The 20555-nt window shown below is 39.9% G+C and overlaps 1 protein-coding gene across 2 annotated transcripts; it reads left to right on the top strand.

Moving 5' to 3' along the window:
* The first annotated feature begins 696 nt into the window (after positions 1-696).
* Positions 697-19599, top strand: LOC139469834 (perilipin-2-like). Of its 2 annotated transcripts, none has more exons than XM_071252174.1 (10): positions 697-840; positions 2381-2622; positions 3175-3257; positions 3790-3879; positions 4299-4506; positions 4934-5091; positions 5632-5769; positions 6753-6917; positions 7510-7632; positions 18209-19599. In XM_071252174.1, exons 1-10 carry the CDS (start codon positions 812-814, stop codon positions 18317-18319), a joined length of 1347 nt encoding a protein of 448 aa, XP_071108275.1. In that variant the 5' UTR covers positions 697-811; the 3' UTR covers positions 18320-19599. The 2 variants fall into 2 exon arrangements, with proteins under 2 accessions (XP_071108275.1, XP_071108357.1); XM_071252256.1 differs by lacking the exon at positions 18209-19599 and adding an exon at positions 12617-14473 and having other exon boundaries at positions 698-840.
* The last annotated feature ends 956 nt before the right edge of the window (positions 19600-20555 follow it).

Here is a 20555-nt window from a genome sequence, read left to right as displayed (position 1 = left end):
GTATATTTTTCTTCTTACGCTTAACAAACACAGACCAAACACAAGCAGGCCCGCATAATATAATATGTTTATCTAAACCAGAAACATCACAAGGATATCAAATTTCTTTTTCATTTTTGTAACGATTTCAAAGTGTAAGCTCTGACTTCGTGTGCTACGTAGTATAGCTACGTCACTGGATTAATTCAGACTATTAACTTTGGTCTTTCAACATCCGTGTTCGTGGATTTGTTGAAGAGGTTAAATTCTGGGACGGTTGGAACAACAGACGTTTGCATGTTGACACGGCCTGCCTCGAGATTGCTCTAACTGTTCCAAGCCAAGCCCTCAGCCCACTTAAAACAATTAATTGATTATATTATCTAACATGACAAAATAATTTAAAAGAATTATAGAAATATATGTAGGACTCAGATTAGGATGATAATTATTATGATAATCATAACTAACTACAATAAACATGTATAGAAGCCAAATAATGTGAATAATAATAAAACGTTGCTCGTGACTAAACAGCATGCTGTATCATATCAAGTCATCTATATCTATGCAATACTTTTGACCAGACTTCCAGGGGAAATGTTAAATCATGGTCGGGCAAAGTGGGAGAGTAAAGGTTAGGTCACGATGACCTAGTAGACACGCACTTTGACCGCCAGGCGGCTCTGAATGCACAAGAGCTATTTGGGGAAACACGTCAAGGCGTGTCACGCGCAGACCAGCAAGTGGACTTTGAACCGTAGGTTGATGTAATCTGCCCGGGGTATATAAAGATAGCCCCTTAGACTGAGGTTCATTTACAGTTCGCTAAATGCTGGAGCTCTCACACATTATACTGAGGTAAGGAGAGTTAGTTTGATTAGAAAATCTTACCTGTTATCAACTGATCGGCGAAAAGGCTTAGTCGACAACAGTTTCATGTCAGAACTAGCTAGGCCTTGGCTAAAATGTCAGTGATTTAATCACGTGTGTAGATTTCTGTTTGTAGATCTCATTCGTTACTTCAATGGTTGGTAGACAACGATGTAAATATATATTTCATGTACAGCTATGTTTCTGTGGTCTTTTGTGAGATTTTTTTCAGCTGATTTTTATGTAAACATTAACTAGATCTAGATCTATTCAAGTTTACACTTTGATTTCGTGTGAAAGAAATTATTCGTATTTCGAAGAATGGGCAATTTGTTCCCTCTCGAGTTACATGGGTCAGTCTGAACATCAGGCTGCCCACCCCAAGTGTGTCCCCATGGTGATCCCCGACTGGCCTTTGTTTTTGTATAGTATAGATTATTCAATTCGAGAACAGGCAGGGCAGCAGATGGTCAGGACATCCCTTGGTGGTAACCATGGTCTTACTCTCAGTTTGAGTGAGCTCATCCATCATACACTGAGAATTTTAGAGAGAGTTCACAGCATCAGTGACCCTTTGTTTTCTTGAAGTGCTATTTTCCGTATTCAAGTTTTGTGTTGTATGAACATGATGAAAAGATACTTTAGATGGGGATTCTGCTCCTTGTAATGTCTAAACTAGCCCACAATGTCTGTACATGACCAGTCCCTGCCCTTCATATACCCTTCATATCAACATAGACATGAAAAGAAGGACACCCCCCTTGGACCCCCTTCACAACTTCCATACATTATTGTCTAACACAAATAGTTGGTCTTTTTCAAAAGGGTATATAATTTGCAACAGTACAGAAAGATAGGGATTGGATACATTCTACCCTAAATCATGATCATGTTTGGTGGCGTGGTAGCCTAGTGGTTAAAAGTTTTCACCACTCCCACATTGCTCATTCACTATATTGTTTATGATATTTTCCTCTCTCTAAGACAATATTACTGTTATTTTTGTTTCAAAATGAAATTAATACAATCACCATGAATATATTTATAACGGTCTATGTCTCTAAATAGTTCAGGAGAGTTTACACTTTATTTATGAACAAATGCGAATAATTGTGTAAAATCAGATGCTTGAATTCCAAAATTATATGAAAATTGACCTCCTCAAAAAGCCAAATAAAGAAAGAGGTCACCCTGACTGTTTATCATTCTGCAACTTTAACTTCTTGTCCGAATCCTGTGTCCAGTAAAATTCTGTTTGGTTGCGTTAGCTCAGATTATGATAATCCATAAAATAACACTAAATTCTACAGAAAATGATGCTAAGAGCCAAGTTCTATCTTGTAATCTCCAAAGATTTTGGCACCGACTGGTTTCTGTCTTTTATATTTTGATTGGGATAATTTGTTTCCAGGTTGGTTCTGATCCCATCTCCGACCTATTCTTTGTTTAGTACCAGGGTGTTCAGGGTTGTAATTAAATCACTGTCATCATGATCATGTCCTGTTATGAGTTTTTCTTCCTCTTTCAGCAATAGTTATATGTACCGACAAAGTCTCATGGCACAACAAACAAGAATGGAAGACGAACAGTTCATAAGTAAGCTTGGGAACCTGCCAATGGTGAACCTGGCATGGACAACTGCCTTCAGTGCCTATGAGAAAACCAAAGAAAGGCATACCCTGTTGAAAACTGCCCTCAACTTGGCCGAGAGCAGTGTCACAACAGTGGCTCAAACTGCCAAGCCTCTCGTGGACAAGGTCCAGCCTCAGAGTAAGCTTATTAATCCCAGTACTGACAGGATAGGATCAAGAGAGTGAAGACACTTGCAAAACAAGTTTACATTCATAATGTCAGTGGTATCCTTTAGTAGGGTTACCTGGCTGAGCAGTTGAAAATTGAAATACAAGCTGCGACTAAGACAGCCTAGAAGTTTGTGTTTCTTGTAAAGACTAGTCCAGAGGAATGTGTAAGCCTTAGTTAACTACCCCTCAGTGTAGGGGGAGGGGTCGGGTAGCCTAGTGGTTAAAGCGTTGGCTCGTCGTGCTGAAGACCCGGGTTCGATTCCCAACATAGGTTCAATGTGTGAAGCCCATTTCTGGTGTTCCCGGGCTTTGATATTGTTGGAAAATTGCTAAAATCGGCAAAAAAACATACTCACCCACCACTCCTCAAGGTGTGGAGGTGGTCCTGCTTGAAAAAATGCCTGAATTTCTACTAACCCTTGTGATAGTCCATGTGTACAAATGACAATGTCAGTATTAATCTGAATGGAGTTGTCAGGTATGTAGATTTGTGATGTAGATTACAATTTGCTGTTTCCAGTTGCTGTGGTGAATCATTACGCCTGTGAGAAACTGAACAACCTGGAGACCAAGTACCCAGTCATCACCCAGCCTGCTGATGAGGTGTGTGTTGGTCATGCTTGCTGTATAATTATAATCAAGTCATGTAAGAAAGATGGCTTGTTTCCCAAGAGGACTCAAATTACATAATTACCGTCAATAAATTAGTACATTGCTGCTTGTAGAGCATGCGCTCAGCATACGGCATAGTTCAATGGTAATGTTAATATATTTAACACTTAGATCTTCAAACAGTCACAGAGTAACCAGATACAAATACATTCAGAGTATTCTGTGTCATTTGATTGCTAACCAAGCAATTATGTTTGAATTTATGCTTCACTTAACCGCAAAAAGAAATAGGCCAAACCCACTAACAAACTAATGGTTTCTGATTGGCTAATTATTGAGTGGATGTGGCTTGTCTTGCATTATTGCGCTTAATAATTTTACTGATTTCGTATTGTTGTCTTCATTTTTTTGTGTTACTGATTTATTAATCAATCTGTGGCATTATTACTGTTGACTTGTCTTTAAACAAACTATATTGAAGTCAATTTTTAAATCGACCTGACCGGGTGCTGTTTAATTACAGGTGTATGCCAGCAGCAAGAAAGCCTGTGAGGAATACCTGAAACCTGTCACCAGCACCGTGAGTGGGGTCTACAATGTCGGCAAACAGCAGGTCAGTCACAGCATATATCATGTGCACCAATCATAAACCACGTGAAAAACAGGAACCTTATGACTAGATCCTGTTTATAAAAAAGTCATGTACAGTAAGCAATGTGTGAAGCCCATTTCTGGTGTCCCCCGCCGTGATATTGCTGGAATACTGCTAAAAGCGGCGTAAAACCATACTCACTCACTCACCTTATGTACAGTAATCACTTTAGTCTGGTTACAAATTAGTTTATATTTTCACTTTTCCGTGACAATGACATGCTACAGTGGCAATCGATGAAGTGACAAAATGTGGTATTTGGAATAATGTGGATTGATCATTGTTGATAGTAGTCCTTGAATGTACTAATTTCGAACTAGCAGACTTAAGTTGATTTTAAACCCTGTTCGGCAAATATTTATGAACATAATGACTTGCAGGTGACTCGCGTTGGTCAGTTTGGTACTGACACGGTCAATGGTGTGAAGAACTACAGCACTGCCCAGATCGCTCGTGTCCAGAGTCTGGGTCAAGGTGTGCTGGACGCCTCCCTCGGGACCAAGTGTGGCCAGCTGGCTGTGTCTGGGCTGGATGGTGTGCTGTCTACATCCGAACATCTGGTGGACAGATATCTGCCCCCTGAAGATGGTAAGTTGACGCTAAAGCCTATTTGTTAAACATTTCCTGAGTCTGATAGTGCTCAGGATAAGATGAAGGCATTCAGTCAGTATTGTTAGTAAATGTGAATAAGTTGCAGGTATGGTCGGCTGTCATTCTAGGCACCGTCCTAGTTACATTGCAAAAGATGTGTTCAGCTAAAGAGATATTTCTAACATAGACTTTTCTTATGGAAGGATATATTTCAAATATGTAGGGTGGGCTATTAGCGATACATTTGTTTATTTATCATACTCCACTGCAGTATGATACCTGAAAACTTCCTAATTGTCATCAATTGCAATTCATTTTCATACCAAATAACTAACTGGCACAATGTGTCGCGATGCATTGGATCTGCAGTAAGTTTGAACAGCCCAAGATATGACATATTTCATTTGTGTGAATTGTTCTTCAGGTGAGATTGACAAGCCTGAGAAGAACCCTCTGTACCGCGCCACGTCTCTCACGTCTAAAGTGCGCCGCCGCATGTACAAGCGAGCCATGCGGGACCTGCGTGGCGTCCAGGTGAAGGGCCAGGATGCCCTCTCCAAACTCAACTTCACCGTCAACCTGGTAGGTACCCAGTGCCTCAACCTGTCCCTCCCTACCTTTGTCATTGTGACCTGACTAACCATAGGGGCTCCACACTTTCAGTGACTTGTTTTGTGGCAGACCTTACTAACACATCTAGCTGACATATTGCTGACCATGGGGTTATTGTCCACACTTTAGTCCAAGGTTATAATTTGACAAACCTGGCTGATGTAAGATTTTAGATATAAGTTTATGAAATTACAGTGCCCCATTTTCAACCACTGTCTGTCCCTCTGGGGATTCCAGGCAATATAGGTCCCCAGCAGCTTATGCGTGTTGTAGGAGGTGACTGAATGGATGGGGTGGTCAGGCTCTCTGTCTTGCATGTCATTGTACACCAAACCCAAGAAAAGTTGCTCACAATATCAATCACTGGTTCGTCTAGTCCAGACACGATTACAAACAGCCACCATATTAAAGCTGGAATACTGCTGATTGTGGCGATAAACAGTCTATCATACTATCATGACCACTGTATCTTTTCCGAATTAATTACTGACTGTTATGTGTTACCCCCAGATTGATTATGCAAAGAACAACATTGAGCAGGCCCGGACCCTTGTAGGCGATGGTGTGACCGCCGTCCAGGAGAAGGTCGGCGAGACCTGGACCCGCATCACCAGTGAGGAGGAGGAGGGGGAAGAGAAGAACCCTCAGGTGAGACAATACCCCATTGACTGTAACCTCTTCATGCTCCTTGGGAGCTCATTTGTTTGCGATTTGGACAAAATGGAATGTTTCTTATCAGAAGAGTATTTTCAAAATGGCCATATCACAGATGTCTTTTTTCTCCTGATTTATTTTCAGTGGACATTGGTAGGCTGAAAACATGTCTGCATCCATGATCACTTAGCTGAGAAAAAAAAGTGAAATAGGCCATGTGAACACATTTTCTTCAGGGCACTCAACATGATCAACTTGTTCTGTTTTGTCCACTAAAAAAAACAACTGATGAATATCAAGAATTAAACAAAAAGCTATACTTGTATGGCCTAATATTTAGGATTCTGAAGCCTGCAAAATGTTAGGATTGAAAAAGAAGTTGGCACAAAACTTCAGGATGTGTCTGTGTTGATTACCTTACTTATGGGTAGCTTGGTGATGTCCTGCTTTGTATGCTGAAGACAGGGGTCGGTGAAACCTCCTTATACTTTTCCTCATAAAATCATCTGGATTAACACATTCCGGATTAACAAATCATTGACACTGTATGTAGTTTTGATAACAAAATTGTTCCCCACTACGATACTCCCGAACAGTTCGTCCACCCACTCCCTCCTTGTGGACAGCTAGCAAAAGTAGCTTCATGCATCCAAGTATCGTATGTTTGTTGTTAATGCTGCACTCAGCCATATTCTAGCTATGTGATGGTGGTTGTTAAATAATCAAGTCTGGACCAGACAATCCAGTGATTGACATCATGAGCATCAATCCACACAGTTGGGATATGATGACATGCGTCAACTAAGTCAATGAACCTGACCACCCGATCCCGTTAGCGGCCTCTTATGACAAGCATAGTCGCCTTTTACGGCAAGCATGACCTATTCTACCCCGGATCTTCACGGGTCTCCAAGTATCACATTTGCATATGACTTGACGAGATCCAGTAGTTCCAAATATTCAATGTTTGCCACCAGAACCTGGAGGAGAGAACCATCCTCCTGGCGCGCCGCCTCACCCGCCAGATCCGCAACAGCACCAACACAGTGTCCCAGTACGTCACCTCTCAACCTCAGCATCTGCGAGAATCTATTGCTCAGGCCAAAAAATATGTTGAAGAACTCTACACAACTTTTTCCAAGGTTTGTATTATAATCCTTTTTGCCCATTCAAGATATATATTTCTTTATTCTCCACCAAATAATGCTTGCAAAAAGGCTGATAGCCAACAATAAGAATCTGCCTGTAACTTCGGGGTACCGTTACACATGCAAATTGTGTCCAGCAAGTAGATGAATGCTTACTATTATCACTGGACGGTTACAGTTGTTATTTCATTTTCTCAATCTCAAGAAAGAGGTATCAAATCAAGAGTCCAAGATTTTGGTTTCATTATCTTTTTCTGAGATTAAGACATCTTTTAATTATTGCTCAGTTCTGTGTGCAAATGGTATGAGGACACACTCAGAGTGTTTATGGATGTGACATACTCTGGGTGATTATGGATGTGACATACTCAGGATGTTTATTGACGTGACATGCTCAGGGTGTTTATTGATGTGACATACTCAGGATGTTTATCGATCTGACATGCTCAGGGTATTTATTGACGTGACATGCTCAGGATGTTTATCGATGTGACATACTCTGGGTGTTTATCGATGCGACATGCTCAGGGCGTTTATTGATGTGACAAACTCAGGGTGTTTATCTATGTGCTCATGTTTGTTCCAGGCTAAATCTTTTGAAGACCTCCCTTCTTGGTTCCTGAACGAGACCAAGGACAGACTGAGCTACGTACAGGAAGCTCTGAGCTTCGCCACTGATCTGCTCATTTCTACCCCCCTCAACTGGCTGGTAAGTACCTGACTCAGTTACTCTGCTGGCTCTGTCTGTACTGGCCTCTATGTATCTATACTTGTTCTGTATCTCTGTCATCTACTCTTTGACCTTTTCATCATGGATGTCTTTGGGAAAGAAATTGTGAAAATCTGATAATGGCCTCTTATAAGCACAATGTAACAGGATAGTTTGTGTATTGCCTTTTCGGTTCATTTGTATTAAACATTTGTTTGAACTGGAGATGTGAGTTATACAACACATTGCACAATAACTACATTAGTAGCAAGTTTCCCTAGAACAAGAGTAAAACTGCTTGACACTAAGATAAAGAACTTTTATGTATTTTGTGTAAGCAGTGTGCAGATGTGTCTTTACAGAATATTTACCTTGTGAAGGACAATTAAGGTTAAGAAATCAACTGTTCTGACAGTCTCACATGCTTGGCATGGTATTTCAAAACCCTCATCTCTGTCACATCATTTTCAATGTCTCACTTTTCCATTGCTTACTGGGGGCACAGTTGGCCCAGTCGTCTAAGGCGCCGCAATTCGCTGTGCAGAGTTGCGTCCCTTGGGCATGCCAAAAACCTATGATTGTGGGTTCGAATCCGGGTTCGCCCCAATTATGTTTTTAGGTTTGTCAGCACCATACCCGTGCTTGTGGATTTCACCGAAGTGGTAAACGTCTGAGACCTGCATCACTTCGGGCTTTTCTCCCACATTAAGCTGACACGCCGCGATATAACAGGAATACTGTTAAAAGCAGCGTTAAACCCAACTCACTCACTCACTCACTCCATTGCTTACTGTCGCCTCTATGCATTACACATATACACATAGGATGTCTGTGTGTGACGGAATGCTTCAATTTACGTGGGATAGCTGCATGAAGTTTCTTGTCATTACATCATGGTGTTTATCATCATGTTTGGCACTAATATTGCACGGTGCATGCACATTAGTTTGTGTGGCTGCTTGTACTAATCCCGCCAAATGTTGGTTTAGTAGTGCTAGTCTACTGAGATACCATGCTGTAGTTTAAGATGAATACCCCATCCAGACACAGTATACTGACTTTGAGCCGACCAGTCCTTGTTTTAGCCCCTTAATACCTAGTGCCAGACAGGACAAAAACACGCCATCTTTTATCGTCTTTTGGTATGATGCACTTTGGCATTGAACCACTGATCTCCTGCTCTCTGGGCAGACAAGGAAGAGAATAGGTCTTCATCAACCCATGCTTGCTGTAAGAACAACAGAAAACACAAACAAACAAACTGGGTACCGGTAGATGCTCTATGACTGAACAATGATTTAAGCTAAGGTTTGAGTTAGCCTTGTTTGGGTTGAATTTACTTGTATAGTACTAGAATGACAAAATATCCACACTTATGAACAAATGTAAACAAATGTAAACAATTAAACTAAACTGTAAGGTATTACAAGCTTTGATGGCTTCAGCACTCAAAAAGAGTCAAAAGGTGAATGTGAAGTGCAGAACTGCATGACCTAGCAGAAAAGTAGTTTGAATGATCCAATCAGCATATCAATGTTCGAACCCCACCTTTAATTAAATGAGAATCGTAATAATCAAAAGAGATAAAAATTGATCAAACTTGTAAAACTTTGTATTAATGAGTATAGCCTGTAAGAGAACAAACTTGTTGTAAAATGTGTTCATTTGTAGTTCAAATAGAAAATCGTAAATACAGATATTAAATTACTTAAAACATGACATGTCCATGATACAATATAATGTGTCTGCCATATAAACATGGTGTACAAAAAAGTATGATCTATCTGCCATATGAACATGGTATACAGTATTATGTATCTGCGATATAAACATGGTATACAGTATTATGTATCTGCGATATAAACATGGTATACAGTATTATGTATCTGCGATATAAACATGGTATACAATATTATGTATCTGCCATATTAACCTGGCATGCAATGTATTGCATGTTTTTTAGCAAGTGATGCATCATTGATGTTGGGCACAGTTTCTAGTGCCTGGAAATATACACGACATAAGGTCCAACTTGTATTTAATTGTTAAACAGAAGTACATACAGTCATCATAATCAGTGCAGCTTCAAAGTGATGAGGGGCGGTCGGGTAGCCTTGTGGTTAAAGCGTTCGCTCATCACGCTGAAGACCCGGCTTCGAATCCCGACATGGGTACAATGTGTAAAGCCCATTTCTGGTGTCCCCCGCCGTGATATTGCTGGAATATTGCTAAAAGCGGCGTAAAACCATACTCACTCACACTCACTCACTGGTTTAGCTCGACTATTGCCGACTACAGTCAGCATTCATTCACTCACTCACCCACTAGTGTGATAATACGTCACCTGGTTTTCTGTGCTTTAGAAACAGGTACAGCGCCGTGATGACGACGAATGCTAAAAGCAGCGTAAAACCATACCCACTCACTCAAAGTGAAAAGCCCTGTCAGCTATGGTCTTCCAACATGTCCATTTTCACTGCAGGAGAAGTAATAGACCGTTGGTTAAAGTGTTGTAAATATCCTGCTGAGACTAACTACCTATATGTCCCATGTTAATTAACTGCGGTCTCCGTGTATGTGTACAGTACACCTGCTTGTCCACTTGGTTCAGTCGGTCTTCCAGACCACTGGTTGCAAACCCAGATAAAGGCTTCATGGTCCATGGTATTATCAGCTCCATACGATGCTCGTTGGTTTCACCAGCATAATCACATCACTCCCTGCTTTATTTCGCCCATATTTAAGAAATAAATGACGAATGGGAGTCGTTTATCTATAATAAAACACTGGTTAATTTCTTATATAAGATTTCAACATTATTTACACCTCTTTGGATGATGATAAAATGTACAAGCCCTAAAAATATTTACCCAAATTTTAATGATGATGACTCTCTCAATAAAATATGACCTTGGCAATGTCGGACAAGTCCAAAAATGCACAGGTGGATGTTTCCCACTTAGTCTCACAATCATGTCATACTGTTTGTCATATCTCTCCCGCAAACGTTCGGCCATCACATTTATCTGCGTTGCCCATCTACATCTGTGGGGAACAACTCACTAGACACTCCCCTCTAAAAAATAACAATATCCAATCATCGAGTTGCTATCCCTTGTTCGAATCTCCAGAAATGCTGTCGTGACAGAACAATGTTTTATTGTGAAATAAACCACACTTGGCTCTTCATTGTTCTTTGCGAGTTATCACATAGCTGTATTATATTAACTGTTACAATATGCAACAAATTACCGGTAGATAATGTTGCCACTAGCATGACACTGAACGCATGCACTAACAAGGTAACAGTACACCAGGCTCAGCATAGGGCATGTTGCTTCACTGTCAGTATTGCGGAATGTCACGAGGGAGAGAGCATGCCAAGTGGATTGTTCCTGTCCTCTAGGTTGTCGCGTTATGCTCAACATGGTAATGGTAAAATAGCCCGGGTCGTAGGAGTTGGGATTAATTTGTTGGATTTCTTTGTAGGGTATTCATAGCGTTGGTGTGTTGCAGTGGTTGATGTGTGACCAGTCAAGGCTGATACATGTAGTTTGTAGTAGAGTTATAGGAAATGTCCTTGATACAGTTGTCCTGCTTGGTGGACAGACAGCATGGGTAGACACCATTGGTCATATCCAACTTCTCCACAGCTCATTTCAGACAAGGGGGCACGGGTGGCCCAGTCATCTTAGGTGCCGCATTTCGCTGTGCAGAGTTGCGTCCCTTTGGCATGCCAGAAACCTATGATTGTGGGTTCGAATCTCGGTTCGCCCCGATTATGTTTCTAGGTTTGTCAGCACCATACCCATGCTCGTGGGTTTCACCGAAGTGTTAAACGTCTAAGACCTGCATTACTTCGGGCTTTCCTCCCACATTAAGCTGACATGCCGCGATATAACTGTAATGCTGTTAAAATCAGCGTTAAACCCAACTCACTCACTCACCTCGGACAAGCAGTTGTGTAAAATTACTAGTCCATCTAGTTGTTGCTAGTCGGGGACTAATGGACTAGTGGACATGTCTATCCCTGGACACAGGAGGGCTGAATGTCACCTTTTTCCTAATGCTTTGTCCAATGGGAATGTCAGTAGGTTTGAATATCAGGACAGTCAAAGCATGTAACGCATGTAATGTGCAGCCTTGATCTCAGTAGACAATTTCTCTGTCACACTGTTGACTTTATGAGGCAGCACCTATGTTTCGATGTTCATTAAAAATAATGTGAAGAGGTTATGGCTTATCATTTCTGAGGCAGAATAAGTACCCAGGGCTTGTCCTTAAAGTCAACTAAAATGCAGATCAGAGGTATTTACAATGTGTAGATGTTCACCTTGTCAATGACTGGTTGGCTTCAGCGAGATTTTTATCAGGACGTATTATGTGTAATGATAAATCATCAACCATGCAGTGATGGGGGTTACTATCAATGAAACATGTTTTTTGTCTACTGAGGATACAAAGGACAAGCCTTATGACCTGGTCATTTGATCAAAGCTTTGGGTGATGATGGCAGTCTTTTCCTCACTTTGTGGTTATAGTAACTTGTGAGTGCACTACCTCGATGGACTATCTTTTATATATTTCAGGAGTAGTTTACATTAATCATAAAGCTGAAACAATACTGGGGTCACTGCTTGTCCACAATTGTCACTCTTATCTGGCAAATTCCTGATCAGACGTTCCAGAAACATTCGTATCTGTGAAGACATTACCCAGATTCCTGAGATCCCTAGAGTGTTCCTCGGTCCAGTTGCCAGCTCTTCCCATTCAAAACAATTTCCCTAGCTCCTTCTCCCAGCTGATAATGCATTAGAAGTCCACCTTCTTGGTGAATGTCAATTAAATGTCAGGGGCATGCAAATAGCTTATTTTTCCTAGTGGGTGTAATCGTCATTGTTTGTCTCGAAAGAGGAATCTGTGTTCCGGTGGTTGATGCCCTCATTATTGAGGAGTTAGTATGGCATGTGTTTTATCTTGACAGGTGTCTCGTCCCAAGGAGGCAGTAACAGAAGAGATGGAAATGAATGCCTTGAATGGCGACAGTAGTCGGAGAGAATAGAACAGTCGTCTCAGCCTCTGGAGCGTTGTAGTGTCCTAGGCTTCAGTCAGACTCTCGTGTTGTGAAAGTCGTTGTAGTCAATAGGCACTTTGCAGCACATACATCTTTGTCATTATCAAATTTACGTTCTACATAGAAAATTAAGGTTTCCAGTGGTTGTATCTGTCAGTTGTTGTCATGGTGACTGGTTATAAACTTCTCCTGTGGGTGTTTATGGACAGGGTGTACACCTACCTGCAACTTCTGAAAGATACCAACAAACAAAAGAAGAATTAGGGTTAAATGCATGTTTCAAAGTCACTTTTCAAGGATATCTTACATTCATGATATTTGAAAGATATGTACCGTGTTCAAATTGATGTACGTGTATAAGGTAAAACAAAGGCTTTCAGAACAAACGTAATGTGACTTGAAACAATAAAATGTATTTTGTTACAGATATCTTTGAAAAGTTCTCTGCATGCTTTGAGACAAGCTGGAGCATGATTGTATTGTGAAACTGCCTTGTTTTACACGTCTGAATGTAATATAACCTGTTTTTCCTGGCAGTAATTTCACAGAAACAGTAATTACGCTGTGTTGATGATGTCATTGCATACAAGTTCATTGATATGTGCATAGAGAAAGATCATTTAATGACATTTTTCTACTTTTTAATCATGGTCTGTAATCAAAAGATAACATTTACCAGATACCTCTTGACAAGGATGCATTTACAGACTTCACGTCATGTTTAACATTTAGAGAATTTTATCATCATGATTTTATATGAGCTTGTAAGTCATACTCACATTTGCGTAGCAAAGAAGTTGTTATAAATTCACAATTGACCATTGTTAAATGAATTGAAATGTTAAATTTATGCTAATAAATGCCAAATAAGGGATTATATATCAATGAACTTTCGGCCTTATATTTCGGATTCAGGGAAGTAAGGGACCTCTGATTGTGAAATCAGTCTCCTCTCATCGTAGTTCAGCCTCTGCCAAACACTGGTGACACTACCAGCCAAATCCTCCCAGCATCTTCTTCGGTAGATTTTACTGGTCATGGAAAGACCATTGTCAGTAAAGTTTGCTTGTCTGAAAGAATGTGATTTATTTAAGATTCAGGGCTTCCAGAGAGGTTTCAAAGCACAGTCAAAAGTTATTAATCCAGATTTATTACAGTAAAGAATGATTATTCAAATCTCATAATCACAAATATATGCCCTAGAAATCTACATGTCTTTAATCATGGCTAATAGCATGCCTTCATATTAAATCGTGAACTTGCACTATAACAATCCTACTCAAATTGTAATTCCTGCACTGTAAGTAAGTGTTCATCAGTGGAGAGATGGTGGTGTTATCGACATATGTGCTGTGCTTGTCAAACATTGATAATGTAATTCGTATACAATGAATAAAATAATCTCTTATTAGAAGTGTTGTGTTGCTGCCAAGAGAGTGGAAGGTTGCTGGTTTAACTGGACGCTTCATACCAAAAGATGTTAAAAGATGGTACTTGTTGTGACCCTGCCTGGCGCTCATTATTAAGGGGCTAAACAAGGACTGGTCGGCGCGGAGTCAGTATACTGTGTCTGAGTGGGGTATTCATGTTAAACTGCAAGGTGTTATTTCAGTGGGCTAGTACTATAAAACTGGCATTAGTAGGGACTAGTACCAGCAGCCATGTAAGTGAAATAATTGTGAAGATGACAATAAACCCGATTTAATCTCGACAGATCAAGAACACAAAATGTGTCACATGCTGCCACAGCCTTTCTTACACTCAGTGTATTAACTTCTTTGATAGGCATTTAGAAGTTGGAGTACTAAGTAAGGATAAGAATTTATGGATGAACAACTTCTTTATTACAAGCGACGTTTCGGTGTAGGTTCTAACACCGTTATCAAGCAAGTGATTTACAGAGTGCAGTAAGCAAGTATATATACACGTAGGAGGCAATGTTTATACAGTAGGGTAGATATTGTATACTGGAGTAGCGAAGCCTGCTGTGTACACACAAGGGCAGTGATGATGATCATGGGTGAAGTCAGTGCCATGATACAAAGGAGTAATGTAAACTACTCCAGTATACAATATCTACCCTACTAAATAAACATTGCTTCCTACGTGTATATATACTTGCTTACTGCACTATGTAAATCACTTGCTTGATAACGGTGTTAGAACCTACACCGAAACGTTGCTCTTAATTGTAATAAAGAAGTTGTTCATCCATAAATTCTTATCCTTACTCAGTGTATTACATGATTTTTGATAGTCATTATGGTTTCCTGTAGCCGTATAATCTCTTTAGCACCAACAGCATTTTTTATCTTCTCTCATGAATCTATATTTTGCCATGTTGTGATTGGCTATTTTTTTTTTTATTGTTGGAGCCCGGACTAGTACAAGCAGCCACACACACACATACACATGCATGCACGTCGCTATATAAGTGCAATAATCTTGGACGCGACGTTAAACCCAATTTCACCTCACCTTTATTGTTGGAGATCTGCAGGGTAGAATTGGGCTTCAGCAACACATGTTTGCGACTATGCTTGTCTAAGAGGTGACTATCAGGAATGGGTGGTCAGGCTCACTGACTTGGTTGATGCTTGTCATCGTATCCCAAATGCGTGGATCAATGCTCACGATATCAATCACTGTCTGGTCCAGACTCGATTATTTACAGACCTCCGTCATATACATGGAATATTGCTGAGTGCAGCGTTAAACAACAAACAAATGATACCTGCAGACAGGGAGGAGAGTAAATTGTACATTATAGATCTAATATCAAATAGACTTTGTGTTTAATCTTGCACCCTAAGAATGAGGTAGACACAAGAATTGGAAGGAAGCCCATGACACAAGCAGTGATGACCTCTAAAGAAGGACTCTCGGCCAGGACGGATAGCATAGGGCATTGGTCTGTTGAAGGGTTAATTTATGACCAGTATCAACAAGATCACTGAACTCTTTTCACTGTGTGACTGACAAATGGTGTACATGAGAAATACCAGTTAGCAACCAAACCAAGTTTGATTTAAGTTGTTTAAACACTTTGCCAACACAAACTGTAAGGCGTACAGTGAAACCCATCCCCTAACAAAGTGCATTACTTGCATTTTGCGGAGCGGTGAGTTAGCCTAGTGGTTAAAGTGTTCGTTCGTCACGCGGAAGACCCGTGTGAAGCCTATTTCTGGTGTCCACCGCTGTGATGTTGCTGGAATATTGCTAAAAGCGGAGTAAAACCATACTCACTCACTCATTCACTTGCACTTTGGTTTATGGGCCGGATTAAATTAAGGAACCAATGGCTACATTGTAATGTCACATACTGTTATTGAAGATGTTGAATTTCTTTCTTAAAAACTCTCGACCCAAACTGTCACCTACCTACTTCACATTTTGAGGAAATACAAATCCTTAAACCAAAATAAAAAAGAAGAGAAAAACTCTGGCCATAATTAACCTGGGACAGTGTCTCCTTTTGACCCAAGGAACCAAATACAAACCTCTGACCTTGCCGAAAGAGAGAGTACTTGCTCTATCTGATGTTACAGCATTAATATTCCTGTACCAAACACCTCACGTCGTTTCCTGCCATTAAAAACGTTTCTGATAGATGTGTGTTATATTTATACTTCCGAAGTGGACATCTGATACAATTTGCATGTTCAAAGAATAACATATATATCCGTTAGGACTGATATATCGACCACGGGCTGAAGCCAAAGCTCTTCACAGGTAGACAAAGGTTACACCCATTCTTCTTGAGCTCAACGCGATTGATTCATAATGCTAAATAATGAATCAAACCAGTTTCCCTCGCTTACATTAAGAATTGACCGAGGGACTGTACCAGTGGCAATATTACTGGACTATATTAATATTAAGCCTGCCGACCCCGCTTTTGGTAGATGGGTTTTGGGAATCTATTTAGAGGTTATGCGGAACTTAGCCATGTGGTACGCGGAACGCAAATACAATCGTATTTGGTATATTCATTTAGCGTTAATAAAATGATGGTGGACGAAATTAATTCCTATATGTTATATTTTTTCGATATTCCTCAGTAAGTTCTTCAAATCGCACCCTTTTATCACCTAGGTGCGTGTTCTGTAGGTTTTCCTTTAACCTTTGTGGAGTGAATTCTAGTATGTGGTTTAGAGATTTATGTTATAAAGGTAACATTTGGGAGTCAGGGGCTCCCTCAATATTGCCTGCGACATCACATTTTATCTTTCCTGAACCGTTTGTCCGCGGTTTGTCAGCACCATACCCGTGTCAATGTACGTCGCCTATGCGTATGGTAACCTGCTATACGACCTGCGTTGCCCGGCTTTCATCCACTTTAACCTAAGTAAGAATAAGATTTATGAATGAACAACTTCTTTATTACAATTAGGAGCGACGTTTCGGTGTAGGTTCTAACACCGTTAGTGCTCCAACTTCTAAATGCCTCTCAAAGAAGTCACATTAACCTGACCTGTCATCAACATTTCGTGCTTGTTTGTCTTTTTAACGCCCCACTCCGCAATATTCCAGCTATATGACCGTGACCTGTAAATAAGTGATTGATATTGTGACCATCGATTCATGCTGTCGGAGTACGATGATACGCTATCAACCAAGTCACCGAACCTAACCATCCGATCCATTAAGTCGCATCTTACGACCAGCTCAGGTTGCTGGAGACCAATTCTAACCCGGAATCCCCACGGGGCTCGTCTGTTAGGAACATGTTCAAATTGTTTTGCGTCTACGCCCTGAAAATCTATCCCACATAAAGTTAAAACTGTTCGAAGCCACCTCACTTAATTATATTTAAACTCTCTCAGAAGCATTACCATCTTTTTTTTAAAAAATAATGAGGACTTAAATCTTTAATTAACCAAACCATTATAAACTGTCTTTATCATTTTGAGATGAATCTTGAAACCGTCACGGACGTAATGGTGGAAGAATTGTTAGATACTGAAGACACTGTTAATATCTATCTCTGTTCTCTCTTCTGTCAGTTTGTCTTGTCTTATCTACAAAGCCCAAAATGCTTGAAGAGTCTGAATATATGGATGTTGCATTCACAGGTTGTATGTTATTTAAGAAATAAACCACGAGTGGGAGTTGTTTATCGTACAATAAAACACTACAGGGAGAATAAACCAAGAGGAGCGCATGCTAATTTTGGTTAAGCGGCAAGATTTTAATTTTTTCCTCTTTCACAGAAGGTGTTGTCAGTTGTCATAATAAGATGTTTTTTTACAGTGTTTTTTTTGTTCGTAGGGTCGAATCGGTAAACCGAATAATGAAAATTTTTACTGACATTTATTGGTCACAAATTGACCAATTATATCGCAGCTAGTTTTGGGTACATTGGGAAGTTATGTCAAATGCTTCCTTTTATCAGTATTTATGTATGTTCGTCATTTATTTCAATTATAAAGTTTGACGTAGTCCAGAAATCAATGCGTATTTTGTTTCAAAATGACTATAAACAGTTTATCGTTATTTCAGAGCCTTGACCTTGACCTGCATGACTTTCATTTGGAGGACCCGGAATTCATCAGCAGCAATGGGCTTCCCCACGTCCCAGCACTTGGACCAGACAGTGCTCGGCTGGAGTGATTCCTTGTTCCTCAACACACTTTATACTACTCACAAGTAGTTAAAGAACATCCAATCATTTCATATGACTTTAGATTATCTGTCATGTCATGAAAATCGGGTGTTCTAAAACTACTTTTGAATAATATATAGTTTATATACCGCATGACTAAATTGTAATATCTTGTGTCATGTGTTAGTAAGGTTTAGTGAACACGGGATAGGTTGCGCATGTTTTTATTAATCCACATGTATTGCCGTATGGGTTTTAGAGCTTAGCAAATCAATGTTGTGAATTGTTGATTAGTTGTTATCTTTTTGTGAATGATAAAGTTGTTTTAAGGAAACTGTAATCCTCAGAAACCCGCGCCGATCAGAGCAATGTCCATTTGCTGTGACATTGAAACAGAGCGGAAGTAATCACGTTCCCTTTGAAATCGGACATTGTATGCGTGGGTTTTTTTTTTATTCATTTATCAGAAGCTAAGTTGCCCTCCTCGGAAATTAGTTTTAATATGTATTTAGATCATTTGAAAATAATATATATATATATATATATATATATATATATATATATATATATATATATATATATGGTTATATATTATTTTCCGCCTATATATATATATATTTCGCCGCCTATATATATATATATACGGGATATCCTCCAACATCCACATCCGTAAACGATGTAATGAAGAAAGAGGCTTGAATATGAAATTATCTGAACATGGAGGCAAGAATGTTTGAAAGAATTGCCTCCAGTCATTGCCTCCCCCAGCTGTCCTTCATCACACACGAACACTCCAAGAAGAAACTGTTTACTTGACACTACGCAGGATTTTACACAAATGTTAACGAGTGAGTGAGTGAGTATGGTTTTTCGCCACTTTTAGCAATATTCCAGCAATATCACGGCGGGGACACCAGAAATGGGCTTCACACATTGTACCCATGTCGGGAATCGAACCCGGGTCTTCGGCGAGACGAACGCTTCAACCACTAGTCTACCCGACCGCCCCCACAAATGTTAACGAGCGTATACGCATTTTGTAACGCATAATATACAAAATAATTTGACACGGAATGTGTGAAAATCTCTTCAATGTCACATAAAGTTGCAACTATGTGACACTTTAAGCTGTAGCTTCCCTTACTCTGATTTCTGTGATGTGCTCCAGAGGTTCATACAGTAGAACTAGTTAAAGTAATAACATGAGCCTACTAATACCATCATTTGATACCTTTGAAGTATGATCTTTACCAAGGACTTCTCGAATTATGAGTTTTGATATGTAATAAACACTATATTCCCATTAGTGTTTTCGTTTGTTTTCAATATCAAAGCACAGATCCCCAACACCCCGTACTCACCGCCATTACATGGATGACCTTGAACTTTTTACCAAAGGACTCCACTCTAAAGTAACTGATTCTCATTATCGAGTTATTGATCATCTCGTGGAAAGTCGGGTCGATACGTACTTAGGGGTGCAGGTTAGAGACAAACTCCCGAATGCCCATACCAAGGACACACTTCGGGGAGAGTCAAAATGTAGACAAGAAAATCTGGAGTTCAGAGGTGAACGCTCCCACTAAAGACAAATGCACTACCCGTTTAACAACTCCATGACCATTCCGGCTTCGTGTCCCTCACAAGAGTATGGAGAAATCAGTGTCAAAGGAAATGGTTTGGCAGGATGCTTAAGTTCAATACTTAATCTGTATATTTTTAACACGCACAATCCCCTTTATCAGTTGCACACAGATCTTTGAACAACGATATCCCAAATCTCCAATGCAAGTCAATAATACTTAGGCAAGCATAGATGCCTTCAGTATGCAGGGAGGTGAAATAGAAGATGTCTACATTCGCCCTATCTATTTTATATTATAAGACAGCTCAACATACTAAAGACCGTATAAACTATTTGTACTTCGGATTCTTCCTTGTACATATTCAGTGAAACGAGTGTGTAGCCGATTAACCATATAATAGTATTCATGAATACTTAATTGACACTTTTTATGGAAAGCATTTCCTTTTATTCTTTGTCACGACGTTTCAGAGCTACTTGTTGCTCCTTCATCAAGTGAGTGCTTAGTAAATGCATAGAGTTTTGTATGTATTTTGTTATAACGCCCAATTTACAAACAGTTTGCTTATACGATTGTTTACCGGGAAGTTTTGGGACTATAAAACACTGAATTATAGGATGACACTGACAAACAATCCACTTGAGCGTGTATCGCAGGC

Source organism: Haliotis cracherodii, unplaced genomic scaffold (genome assembly GCF_022045235.1).
Source record: "Haliotis cracherodii isolate W230 unplaced genomic scaffold, xgHalCrac1.p SCAF_1, whole genome shotgun sequence".
Taxonomy (NCBI): Eukaryota; Metazoa; Mollusca; class Gastropoda; order Lepetellida; family Haliotidae; genus Haliotis; species Haliotis cracherodii.
This window is presented reverse-complemented; position numbering and strand designations above follow the sequence as displayed.